Source organism: Vidua chalybeata, chromosome 8, assembly GCF_026979565.1.
Source record: "Vidua chalybeata isolate OUT-0048 chromosome 8, bVidCha1 merged haplotype, whole genome shotgun sequence".
Classification (NCBI taxonomy): Eukaryota; Metazoa; Chordata; class Aves; order Passeriformes; family Viduidae; genus Vidua; species Vidua chalybeata.
The window spans coordinates 28,951,600-28,966,132 of NC_071537.1; the positions used below are offsets into that span (position 1 = coordinate 28,951,600).

Below are 14,533 nucleotides of genomic sequence, written 5' to 3' on the forward strand. Positions count from 1 at the left end.
TCTCACATGCACTTACTTTACTTCAAAATGCAGCTAAAATATCCATTTTATGTGTATTCCTGTATTACTGATTTGTCAACTGTCTTGCCAACTTATTAAAAAGCACAACTGTTCTCCCCTGAAATGCAGGTCTTCCAAATCAATCAAAGTTGAATAATGCTCCTCTCTGCCTATGCCCACTATCCCAAAATTTACTTCTCTACTTCTCATCTCCACCTTGCCCTTTGTAGCTTTAATTCTCTGCTGCTTTCCAAGAAAATCTTTCCCAAAGATTTTACCATCTCATGTTCTTCTCCTTTCAAAGCAAACATAGGAGACGATTATTAGCAGTTTAGCTGTTATTTCTCATCTCCTAATTGCATCAATTCTAGTTTGTCACTACACTGCATGAAATAGAAAAGCAATTAAAAATAGTAACAGCAAGAGCACACACCCTTGGCCTCTGTCGGGCAATCCTGACAGCTATTTATTTCCTATCAAACCACTGAACTGGAACACAGAACGTTATTGCTCGTTTTAACTGAGTCATTCAGTTAATGAAATAGTCACATGCTGTAAATTTCTTCACCATTTGCCTTCAGAGAAGAATGCTCTGCTGACTTTAAGCTGACTTAAGAAATTATTTCAGGTCACATTTGAACCCTAGGATCCAATTTAATTTTTATTAAGGAATAATATTCTATGCAACCAGAAACCAACTACCTCCTGATCACCTGTGGTATAAGCAGTTCAGATGAAAAAAAGGAAGGAAGAAAGAAAGAACAGAAAAGCATAGACAATTCAGCTCTCTATTTCAGAAACAACATTTTAGTGAACATATGCTGTGATTATCTGCTCACTGATTAGTGACAGACCTCAATATAGCCCAGCTCAAAGCATTGTTGGAGTTCCAACAATGTTTAACAGGTGTTCCGAAGGTTGTGCTGCAGCTTGTGATAATCCCTCTTCCTTAATTCTCTCTGTGTGCAATAAAGGCAACATGACTTTCCTCACAATTTTGGGTTGCTTCTTGCTAGGTACAGCACATGCCCCAAGGCTGCTGCTTCAGCTGGTTAATTAGCACAATCAGCACTTTTAATTTGTGTGAGGAAAAAAAGTGTGCTGAAGCCCTAAGTAAGGTGACATTCACCTTACTGTGAGAGAAAACAAAGGCATATGGTGAATTACACTAAATTCACATGGAATTTCTAAGCAAGACTAACAGCCAAATTTTAACATCTTCACAAAGTTTTCAAAGCCAGATACTAAAGACCTTGGTGCATCTGTGCTTTTTGAACAGTGTATCACTGGCATTTAGATGTAGCAACAAGTTTCAAATTTTATGATTTCACAAGACAATCTGTCCAGAAAAACAAGACAAAAATAATACCATGAAGATTTCAGCCATGGCTCATGCTAACATTTGAAAGACTACAACAGCTTAGTATGTTAAGCTTACTTTACATTTTGATTAAGTGGCAGCCACCACCACCTTGTGGCTAAGAGAGTTATTTCAACCTCATGCTAACTTCCATGCTGGGTAAGGATTTTTTGGCAACTCCGTATCCCTCCTACCTTTTAATTTTTCAGTTTGTTCCATAGGTCTCTCCATATAGAATGTTTCCAGGAGAATCAAGATAACTCACTTGATCATTTAGATAGCCATGAACTAATTTATCCATGTCAACAGAAAAAAGAGACTCGTACAAAACTGGTAACAATTCAGATTACCAGCAACAAAAACGTTCCAGGGCAGAAGAAATCACAGAGCTAACACACTATATTTACATCACCTGAATTATTGGACCTGTACATGCCAGAAAATCTGGAGTCCTTTAACAATCTTAAAGGTTTCACCAGTTTGCCTTTTAAGTCAAAAGGTCTCCTACTGACACCACTGAGATGCTTTGATGCAGATGCCTAAAATCAGACATGAGCACTCCCAATGTCTAAACATCCTGTGGAAACACAGCCAAACAAGTGCTTTTATCTCTGTAATCTTCATGGCTGTCTAGGGAGAAAGGGAGCTGGATGTAGTCAAACTTCAGGGCTTCTGAAGGATATACACAGCTGACAACTCACAGTTCCAGGGCTGTGCTATCCAAGCTGCCACCAAAAGGTGACCTGGAGCACAAGTAGACCACAAACAGATCATTTACTACTGTGATTAACACCATCAGAAGTGACAGTCTTTTCTCACCAGCAGCATGAGTGGAAGCTGATGAACAGCAACAAGCAGCATTATTTACAAAAAAGCTGCATTTGCAAAAGCCACTGCTGTCCAGCAGACATGAAGGCCCACACAAAGGCTACTATAATAGATGTAATACTATACATACTAATAGATATAACAGCCACGAAAAAAAACAATCCAAGTTTCTCATAATAAACTATGTTATTCTTCTATTGCTTTGGAAGTTGAACTGACTTTCCTATATTCTCAATACTGCCCAGTTTCTAACATGCTTAAAGCATTAAGTCAAATCTAAGACAAAAGGACTTATTTTTTTCTCAATCATATAACGGTGCAATGAAAGAGTTACCTGCTCCAGGGTGAGCTGCTTTGAAATTGTATCATTTTCCAGTTTTTTAATCTTCTTCATCAGTTTGTTCACTTGAAATTCCTGTTCCTGTTCTAAATGTTGCTCCAGTTCAGCTTTCTCATGTTGCAGCTAAAAATTTAGGAGACAGGTAAACATTTTAAACAAATAAAAGCATGAACTTAGGCATCTTTTATACATTTATTCACACATTTATTCCTCCTGCATGTTAAATTCTCTACTGATGCTTCTCAAAAAACTTCAAAATGCACAACTCACCCAACAGCCCTTCAAAAAGGAGCATTTTAAATTGTGCTGCATATTCACAATGCAGAGAAAAGTACATTTCCAACTACTGAATTAAGTAAAATCAAAATGGGTTATTTTATATACTACATATAATGCATTATATATATGACATTTCCAAAGTAAAAATATATAATAAAGTTCACAAAAGCATTAATTTTAATCTAAATGCATCATCTCAAGAGCACCCAAAGCACAAAATGCAGGTCTTAGCAATTCCTTCTCCGGGCAGCTGAAAGCTGAAAATCATGACTGAAGTCATACTAATGAAATTGCTGTGCAACGAGTTTACAAACAACAAAAAAAATTCTAATTTATATTCCTATGCTATCAAAATCAAACTGTCCTGATGACGTAAAAATACTGGTTATTTGAAATCAATGTTATACATTTTCTTAATACCGAAAGGATTTTTTTTTTCATTTAATATATCCAAAGGAAAAGAAAAATTTAACTCTCAAGGCTCTCATGTAGATGGAAACAAAAAAAAAACCCTCATTTTAACATAAAGTATGGCTTGGAGTAGAGTTCCTCTGAGACAGGGATCTAAGTCTTGCTGTGGATAGAACAGTGTGACTGGCAGCATGGTACACACACATGAACCTGACCCAGGAAAAAGCAAATGTCACCAACAGACAATGGTGTAATTACATTGTGTTCTGACCATCCACACTGACAATTGCAAGCACCTTTTGCCACCTGCTTATGTTTTTATTCCAGTTCTTCTGGCTAGTACATAACAATCTGTAAGATCACAGTGTTAAATGTGTGAGGAGAACCTGAGGAAATGGAGAAACACCTCACAGTCACAGACACAAATCAAGGTTACCACAGTGAAGGAATAGACTGATTTTGAAATAAGCTAAAATTGCTCATTTGTTAATTCAGCTCCTTTTGCTCCTATTTAGAGACAAAATGGTCTGTGAAGTGCAGCCTGCCACAGAGACCAAGGCAAAAAGCTCATAGAGGAAGAGCACCAGGCAGACAGCAAATACTTGGCAATATACATATGGGAAAAGTTTGGGGGTTGTGTTTTCAGGGCTTGTCAATGTTGAGATTTGATTTTTCACAATTTAAAACAAATACCAGAATAGCAAACTCTTAGAATAGAAAATACTGACTTCATTTTACAAAGAGAGAGAAATATATTACTAACACCCCCAAAATATATGAGTGGTGTCTGTCACTCATATAGGGGAAAATAATATTTCCCTTTTATTTCCTTTCATCACAAAAACAAACCAAAACAATCAAAATGCAGTTACTGATGAAAACTTAATGCTGAAGAATAGAATTGCTAACAATGAGAATATATCCCCGGTACAATACAGGTGGAGAGTGTTTATTTTACTTCATAATGTAAAAGAGTTTTTCCCAACTGTTTTTAATTATATGCAATTATAGTAATAATGGTCTACAGATACACCTGCCAGCTAAAGAGAAGGAAAACTGTGTTAGAAAGTATCACCTTGATGCCAATGTCTTACAGACCTTGAACTGCATATGAAGACTGAAGGAGAATTTTCAGCTCTGTAAGATTAGAGATGGGTTTGGTGCAAGAGAGACAGTGACTAGTTTGAAGTGAGAATGGGGCTATCAAACACAGCTTAGCAGCATGACTATGTGCCTCAGCTCACTTAAGTTCTAAACAACTACAGCAATACTCTCTCTGCAGAAACAAGTGTCCTCATACAATGCAGGAGCATGCTTACCTTCCTTCTTTGGCTTACTTCTGGGATAGTGGGAAGTCTTTTATGAAGTAATGGAGCCAATGGATGAAGCTCCCCCTTAGAAAACAAACCTTCATTTATCCCCCAGACTATGACCTTGTGCAGTCTATTTTTAGGTATTCCAGGCCCTCAAAAGCTGTCCACTTCTTCCTTTCCTGCATCCTGGAGTCCTATTTATTAATGATTTTGTATCAGCAGTTTGCCTCCTCTTTATGCCCAGATGTTCATCAAATAATTGAGATGAGCTGGCTCTGCTTATTCCACACAATCCCATTAGCATCCTTGAACTAATGCATGGTATTTTGAGAGCAGGAGGGTAATAGCTTATGTTTACAGACTTACAATTTTTTAAAGAATTGTCAAGAATCAGACTTACATAAGAAACATTTCTGTACAGACCTCCAATTACTTAACTTGCCTGACTACACATGCTATTATCTTGGTATGTTGTAACATCTTACTTTCAAGGACAGCCACTTGGACCAATTTGCACATCCAAAAATATAAGGGTGTTGAAAAAAAAAAAAACAGATTGGATTTTGAAAAGAACTGGTGCACATTTTAAAGTAACTGACTCTGTAAGACTAAATAATATTTAAAATATTTTTTCTTTGGAGCAGCCTTGTTTCACAAATGGTAAATTTTCAAGATTTACTACTTTCAGTTTCAAAACAGTAACTCCACATATCCATGCCCACTGCTGCAAGAATAGAGCCTGCATCGAAATGCTTCTCATGATATTCTGCAATATACTGCTACCATCCTATAATGATTAAGGATTGAGGATGCTATAAAAAAATTTCCACGCTTTTTAGAGACTTCATTAGGTAAGCAAAAATACAATTACATGAAGTACATAGAAAAATACAGTAAATGTGTATAAGGCTTATAAGAACTTTATCAGGGCTACATGTGATAAAAATCTTCTGTTTACTGTAAGACCTCTGATGAGATGCATGTGCTCCTTCATTCCTACAACACTCAACTTAAAAAATTAATAATTGTGCACAACAAAGGAAATTTATCTAATAAAATTGTATATTCATTCATTTGGCTTGTAGAGACAGTGAAAGTTACAGTTATAAAATGATATCATAAAGCAATGGCATGGCACCAGAAAGACAATATTATTCCAGTGGAAACACCTTCCTTTATGTACTACCATGTCTGTTTAGATTCAGTCTCACATATAGTAAAAGCTCCCAAAATGAATTTCTTCTGATATTGCAAACCTGATGTCAGCCTGTGTTTTATAACAGTAATGCACATGGTGCTGAACTGGGGGATTCTTGCTGGTTGTTAGGAGGAGCACTGCAGCTCTGGCAGGCAGCTCCCACGTTTAAAATGTTTGAATGTTCTGGGAGCTCATTCCAGAGGCCTGGCTGAATGAGAGGCATAAACCCCTACAATTGTGACAAACAAAGGTCTGACAAAGCAACAAACACACAGGCACTGTGAAAAAAGCCCCTCTGCTAAGTGCCTTTCAACATAGTAGTATGGCAGTGATTTTGAAACAGGCACAGAGCTGTAAATACTTGAAAAATTGAGAAAGTGCAAATCATATGCAGTTTAGTAGAAGTACCTCTCCTCAGTTCCAAAATGCAAAGTTTTAGACAAAACAACAGATTTATATGCATTTTTTTCCCTTACTCATCCAAAAGGCAGGAAGCTATTTGATGTACAATGTCTGACAGCATTAATGCTCTAAGTCTAGTTCCAGGTCAGATCAACATTGCCTGGCAAACCCAGAGATTAAGAGTTAATCCCAAAGAACAGTGGAACAACCAACAGGAGACTACTGTATTCCTGGGTAAGTCATTATCCAAAGTCTGCATCTAATTTAGCTAGAATTCCCTGCAGAGCAAAGATGCCAAAAATGGAAGTGGGCATTTATGAGTTCATTATTCTCCTAATAAAGATAGAACTGCTACACTCTAGTGAGTAATGGCAAGTAATGGTAAGTATTGGCACCCACAAATCTCAGGAAGTTTAAAAAAAGGAAATTATAATTATCTTATCTTCCTGGTCTAAAAAACATAAGCCAAGAATGCAGCCCTACATCCGGAAAATGGGAAGACTATTCAACTACAGAAAAAATACTGTAATAAATTCTAAACTGACCATGTGATGTGTGCCAATAATGCCCTCTTTTCCAAAAACTGAGTTTATTTGTAATATCAGGAGTTTCTCTTCTCCAATTTTTAATCTGTTGTTCTACATGGGTATAATTTCCAGGATTCAACACTGAAGGATCAAAACCTTCAGACAGCAGATAAACTTTCAGAAAACAAAAACCATCAAGTATTATTTTTACTTCTTTGCTGCTTAAAAAATTTGCCTGCAACTCATCAATATTCTAATGTCAATTTACTAAGTCCATGATCTCTGAAGAGCTGAAAAGTTTCTTTCAAGGAAACATATGGTAATATTGAAATTCCCCTAATTCTACAGGTAAGCTCGTTAATGAAAGGGACCATTTCTTCTGTACCATCTGTAAGCTGCCAACCACATTACTGATGTTTAGGAGAACATATCAATATTCTGGTTTTGTATTTCACAGCAATTTTATCACATCAAAGACATAATCAAGCCATGAAATGAGATCTGCATTTAGCATACATACAAATAGAAAAACAGTTTTAATATTAAACTGTTTGCTTTACAACAAATGCTGCACCTGTACTACAAGTCTTGAGCCACTGTAAAGGTATGAGAAGTCATCCAGAAGTGTGGAGAACAGAACCTGCTGACCACTGCAAGGGAAGGGTTAATAACATTTGTAGTATATGCCATTAACAGAACCACTGGTGCCTAGGCACAAGCCACAAAAGTTTCAGCTCTGGCCTTGTGGAGGAGCAGTGATATAACCCTTATTTCCTCTGTGCACTGAAGTTTCCAGGTGAACCTCTAAGCAAGAAATTCCATGCCACTCACCCTTCACAGGCAAACCACCAACACCACCACCAGGACGTTGACTGCTGTTCCCATTTTCAAGTTACCTGGGTTATTATTCAGAAAGGACAAACTCACAATTTACTTCCAGAAATTGCTACCTAATGGTGCTGAGAGAAATCACACAGCTTCAGGACAAACAATTTGGAACACAGCTGCATTTATGAATTGCTGTATTTTAAAATCTTCTGGTTGACATAACCATGTTTATCAAAGGCTTACAGCAAGGCCACATGGAATGAAATCCAAGGCTGCAGGTGGTGGTCAGAATTTTACCTCCATACTCTTGTAGGTATGGCTATAGAGCTTTTTCTTTCAGCAGAAGCCTGCAGCTTGCCTGCTGAAAGCTAGGTAGTATCTAGGGATGATGCTGAATCCACAACTGAGGATTTTCTCCAGATGCTGTAGAAAGGTGAGAATAACTCCAGCTTTACGTCTGCATTCTGCTTCAGATGCTTCTCTGCATCTTTCTCTCATCAGTGAGAATGAAGTTGCACCTGTTAAGGGTTTCCAACAGACAAACTCCACAATGCCCTTGCATTGTTTCATACATAACAACGAGCCAAGCACCCCCTTGGCCATTTTGAGAACAGTAGAATGTTACCTTTTTCTATAATTTGGGGCAAAAGTCAAAGGATCATTTCTGAAAGTCTATAGCAAAAAAGAATAAAAATAATTGTATTTTTAGGTTGACAAGAAGTTTGTATTTCTCTTTGCAATGTGTGAATTATTTTGCATAATTTTAGCAATCTAAGAATGCCACTAAAGATAGTAAAAAAAAAAACCTGTTAAAACAATCTCATGAATTCTACGGAAAAGGCTAAGCATATTTGTTAAGCAGTTACTTGATACAACAATTTACTTGCTGCAGAACTTTGTGGCACAAATTTGTGTCCAAGGTCATTATATGACTTCAAAACCCTTCAAATAAATCAGGTGTAATCCATGCTTTTATTTTAAAGTAAACTTTAGTTTCCTCTTTATACAGTCAGTCCCACGTAACCTGGTTCTGGATTTCTACATCTCCCTTTCAATTAAACAACATTGTACAGTGTACCATTTCTCCCTTTACTGCAAGAGACTTCAGTGGAAAGCTTTTTCTATACTGATATCCACATCTTACTTCAATTAGAAAAGAACAGTTGATACCCCTATTTTACTGCCATCTGCTTCTCTGCTTTTAATGAAAATGTATGGCTTAGAAACCAAACATGTCGCTTACTCAGAAACATTCTTGTCACTCCTCAAGAACAGCAAGGGGAAATAGTAATACCAAGTAAGGGATCTTTTATCTTGCTACTGAGCTTCCTGTGTGATAACAGGCACCAAGGAGACAAAGTGAGAGAAGGCCCAGTTTTCAGTGACAAAAGCGCCAGATGGGATTAGCTCTAGTGGTGTTTCCAAACACGATTTCCTAACTGCAGGGTGAAACATGCCTTCAGTCTCCAGCTGCAGAACACAGCAATGCTTACAACATACAAATTAGCTTCTTTTAAAGTGCCTAGTTTTTAATGACAAAGCTTAGAACTGATGGCACAAAAAAAAAGCTCAGGCAGACCACATTAAACACTCCCCTAACTCAGAACCCTGTCTCCTACAGGAGCCAAAAGCAGGTATTTTGGCAAGACTGTGAGAACAGAGCAACCATGTAGGACACTTCCAACGAATACTTAACCACCTTCTAAAAATTAGCAACTTGGGTTATGTAAAGAGGTTTCTCTGCCACAAATTGTTTGAGCATCTTCAACTTCTTACTTTTACCATCAAACTGATGTGTTTTAATTCAACAGAAGCAAGGGTTTTGTTACAAGTATGGACAAACTTACAGAAAAAATTTCCTTCGAGCATCGCTGTACATTCTTGTAGATAAAGTTTAATATTTCAGGACTTGTGTTAAGTATCAAATACTCCAGAAAAGAAAGTGTGTTTCACCAACATTTTAAAATAATCAGTAACTCTTGTCTGGAAGGCAGTTGACATTTACTGCAAGCTATACTCATTTTTTGCATCATTATACAAACTTTCAGGTTCTCAAAGCTGAGTTCACAGATGCAAACTTCAAAGCACCATGTTAAAAAGAAAGGTCACTCACTACACTTCTTGTACTTTGCTTTTATCAGTGTCAGCTTTCCAACCTGACCACTTCCCTCAGAGTGCAGTCACACAAACACAAAAGTTCAGTCACCAGTCAGTCCTGAGGCTCCTGGGAGAAACATCAGTAAAGGCACCAATTACCTGCATCAGTTTTCTTGAGAGCTCATTAGTGAGAAATTCCTCTTCCTTTTCATAGTTTACTGCAAGCGTTTCTTTTTCTTTCTGCAGAGCTTGAATCTTCTTAAATAGAGTATTACTGATGAATTCTTCTTCTTGCTCTGCCCTTGCTTGCTGTGAAATAAAGACATAGTTTTGAGAAAAAAGGGAGCAAGTTTCCTTTCAAAAAAGCTGCAATTATTCCATTCCCCTTTAAATGCCTGCCATCCTGGAGGCCTGTAGGCCGAACCTAAGTCTGTTACCAACCCCTTTTATAACGTTATAGCACCTTTTTGTTTTTTGTTTTCAACCTTTTGACTGGAGAAACTGCACTGATGCTTTAAAGTGGTCTCCTCACAGCCAAATCCACAAACGCCTCAACCTTACAAACTCTGTAAAAGCATTACAGATTCAGACAGCTATTTTTACCTACTCTCTGCCTGAAAAGGAACTCCTGTCTAAATGTTCTCCATTACAAGCTGAAGCACAGCTCAGACTGCTACATGCACCACTGTGCCTCCTTTTCAGATCCCTTAGACTGAGCTCTGCTTTCCAGGAGTCAAATAATGCTCCTCTTCTTTCACCCCAATATGCAGAGCCACAGGCAGCACAGCTCCTCTCACAGGAATTCCTACCCCACACCACCAGGAAAACAGCTATGGTACTTCTCACAACTGCTACTCCACTACATACAACAGCAACTCACAAAAATGCCGTGGGGTAGCTTCACTCCAAGCTACTCTGGAAATCTACTCCAGGCAGAATTACTAGAAGTGACAATTTCCATTTCAGCTTAATGCTAGCACCCTGCACTGCTCCACAGAGAGCCAGCCTGGGACACTGCTCTCCAGCATTCCCTACAGTTCAGATGTCTGTATGGTTTTTAAGCATAAAGTTGATAAATGGAACATAAAAGTGATCTTTTGAAAGCCTGCTCTGAATGGCCATGAAGGGTATTTCATATGGGCAAATGAATGACCACAGCTACAAATTGGTAGAGCCAACTCTTAATGCCAGAGTTCAAAGCCTAGAACAACTGAATGACAGAAATACTGAATTTAACCAATGAGGCAAGCTACTGTTAGGAGTGATTGCATTCCCTGCAATAAAATCCATGACTTGAACTGCACATATGTGATTGGCCCTGATTCTAATTATCTAATTAACCAGCTTATAGCTCATACAAACATTCTGCAAGCTTTATTTCAGTAAACTTAGAGAGAGGAAAATTTAACAACTGAAACAGACACATTACTGAAAGCATATCTTCCATAATCTTCCGCCCAAAATGTGCCAAAATAACAATCTCTTTATACTTATTGTACACTGGAAAATGCTTGAAAGATTTCATTACGTCAATGATCTTTTAACTGGAATGACACATTCCCTAGTGGTCCAAGAGCCAATTATTTAGACACCTTCAATGTCTAGGAGAACAGTTAATTAAAGAACATAACTGTCTTTCAATTTGATAAAACAATAGGACAATTACAAATTTTCCTCATGGTATCACCAATATCATAAAATCTAAAGCAGTGGTTTGGAAACTTCTCAGTGGAGTCCTCCTTCCATCAAGTCCTTCTCTTCACATCTTTGTCTCTGCCTTCTTGTCTCTTCTCCCATCTCTACTGCTTTCTTTTCATGGCCCTCTCCTACTGTCTATCTGCCACAGCTCCCTTCTCCCTGTCACCACCAGAGCTGGTACAAACCCAACCACAAAAAAAACCACACAAAACAAAACAAAACACACATACACCAAAAAAAAAAAAAAAAAAAAAAGAAAGAAAGAAAGAAAAAAAAAAGAATGAAAAGAAAAAGCCAGGTCAGGCAGAGTTTGCTGGCTTAGCAGCTTAGGTCCTGCACAACATCTCCTCTCTAATGTATTGCATCTTCATAGCAAAGAACAGCTACTCCAGCATGTGCAGCAGTGGTCACATCAAGAAAATAGAGATTTGTCCAAGAGGTCTGAAGAAATGTTACATTGTCAGCTCACATCTCAACGGATTAAAACTCCTGGAATCTAACTGATCTGAATAACATCATCTATCAGCTTCTAAATGTGGCTTTACTTAGAGCTACTAACCATCTTATGTCTTCAGAGACATTCCAGAACAGAGTAAACAAGTCAAATTGCAAGGGCTCATTGTCCTCAAATCATTAAAATTCATGCGTACTGTTCCAAAATCAACTCCTCCACCGCCTTCACTACATAGGATTTCTACTTGTGTCTGTTTTTCAATGGTTCAGACAACAGAAGACAGTAACACAGACCAAGCTTACCTAAAATTAAATTAAAAAGCACTTGGTTCTGAAAAACAAAAAGAATGAGGGTGTTTCTGCTTTGATTTCTATTCATCTGTACCTTGCACAGATTTGTTCTGTTCATGCTTTGCACCAGTCAAAAGCTCTAAAATCACATTATTATAGCAGCGAGCCTGCACAGGACTCTTTGCCAGATCCTGGTGTCACATCAACGATGGTGCTCAGGCCAACAGGAGCTGGCTGCCAAGATCCCTGTCCCGGCCAATGCCCCTCCTTTGTGCCCGCACGGGAGCTCATGAGGCCAGGCAGCAGGCCAGCACAGGCTGAGGAGACAGCCAGGAACGAAGCCTTTCCCTTCCTCCTCCCTTTCCCCTCCTGCATCTGCCTCCCCAGCTGGCGTGCCACACGAGCAGCGCGCTGGCACGCAGGAGCAGCAGCGAGCAGCCCCCGTTTGTACCTGCTCAAGAACTGCCCTGCAACAACCCCTGTGCCCACAGCGAGCAGGAGGCTCTGGGAAAGGGTGGGCAGGATTAAATCTGCCTCCCTCACACAAAGAATGCATTTCTCAACTGAACAGCAGCAACCCTACACATCTACACACAAACTGTGAGCCCCAGATATCCACACAGTGCACTGAATGTAATGGATGTCCATTTAATTACCCAAGGGTCAGCACTTTCAGCACAAACATTTTAGCTGAAAAACATCAGAGTTATTTAGACTAGGTACAAAGCATGTAATTTATTATCACATTTCTTCTAAATTTCATACTGAAACTTGCCCTTTATCTTGTTACTCATTAATTGATGATATATTATCTCAATTAATAGGATAATGCATCTTTACCTTAATATTGCCTGAAGTCTTGAAAGCTGTTACTTATTTAGCCAATAATCAAAATGATTTTTCTGGATGTGAATACACTGTTTTCCAAAGGGATAACCTGTTTTTTTAATTAAGTATCTGTATTTGAAAAGAGGCCTGATATCATCAGCAAAAAAAGAAGAGAAACAAATTACAGAAATCAGAAATGCTAGGTCTTCCACAAGGGTACAGAATTCTTGGTTTTCCTCTATTTTCCATATCACACTTGACATGCAAAAATACTAACAGCCATTTACTCTGTTCTGTGTACCATATTACAAAATAAATTGCTAAGGCACCGAGAGATACAAAATGGTAACACCTGATCAATCTCAGGAAACCTGAAACAAGCAATCTACTTTTACCACATATTTTCTGCATAATAACAGACATATCCACCTGTCTCCCATGTCTCAGAACTCCATGCACAGCTAACGTGGAGCATTCCATGGATGCATCCACTAAGGAAAATCTCTAATTATTGTGGTCAAGACTATATATGCAAGGGCTATCATGTTACTTTGCAGGAAATCAACAATAAAGAGGGAGATAAAAAGCACCTCATGCATATAAACCACAAAAAAAACCTCTTATACTTTTGAGGAAGAAAAATACTATTATTTTTATTGCAGAAGCTTGTGAAAACCTGATCACTAGTAGAGCTGATGCATGAAGTGTCATAAAAATCTGTCCTTGTGAGCTTAAATTCCAAGTAATTTGAAAGAACTAAGAAACATATTTTCCTAAACTTTACGTAGTAACCAAGTATCATATTAGGAATTGAGCTGCACTAAAGTTCTTTTTCCATCTGCTGCATATACTACCATAAACTGGAAGGTTTGCCGTTAAAATACTTTCCTTCTCTCAGTTCTTCTTGCATATACACCTTTAGCAGACCAGGTTCACACTGCTGAATTTCCTCTGCTCTCTTGTTTCTAGCATAAGCAGCAGCTTGTGTTTCTGGTGGGATGCTCTTTTTCTGTATCACTGCACCACACACTGACCACACTGCTCTAGTGGCACTGGAACTGTATTATATGAAGCAGCAAAATCCAGTACTTCTAATGAGGCATCAACTTACACATATTCACATTAAAAAAAGCTATAAAAAAAAAAAAAACTTTAAAAAATCCCTTCCCCCCACAGCTAGCTCTTCTAAAAGCCTCACAAGCCTTCCTGACACTGTACAGCAAGCAAGTTCAGCAATCCAATTACTACCTGCTCTGTAGTCAGTATCAGCACATTATCAGTGACCTGACATGCACATGTTCTTGCATTTTAGTGTCAGGTGTCATTTCAGACGATTTCAGTAGTAAACGTTTCACAAACTGCTCCAGGCACCTACACTCAACCACCTGCAAGGCAGATGCCAGGCATGCCCAGCCTGCATCACCTGTCTCCAGGGGCATCCAGGGTAAAGGTGACACAAAATTTCAGGGGATCTTGTTGGAAACAGCCTACCAAGCATTGTTTTGACCCAATCCACCCTTGAAGGTCTTTCATCTTTATGTCAAGAGCCACCATGACCTCTTTACCTTTCATCCAACTTTTCCTGGTGCAGTTCCTGCTGACAGGGCCCTGTGGACAATGTAACCCTGTAGATGGAGCTGAAGAGCAGTTTAATCTGACACAAGAAACTCAATCTTTGCT

At 38.4% G+C, this 14,533-nt stretch overlaps 1 protein-coding gene across 1 annotated transcript in view; it reads right to left on the bottom strand.

Moving 5' to 3' along the window:
• The window catches only part of CCDC6 (coiled-coil domain containing 6), a 49,011-nt gene that overhangs the window by 19,352 nt on the left and 15,126 nt on the right, over nt 1-14,533 (bottom strand). Inside the window, exons 2-3 of the mRNA XM_053949221.1 lie at nt 9,743-9,892; nt 2,523-2,651 (exon numbers count right to left, since the gene is read on the bottom strand). Of these exons, the coding sequence (XP_053805196.1) occupies nt 2,523-2,651; nt 9,743-9,892 (279 nt within the window). The remainder of the gene's footprint in view (nt 1-2,522; nt 2,652-9,742; nt 9,893-14,533) is intronic.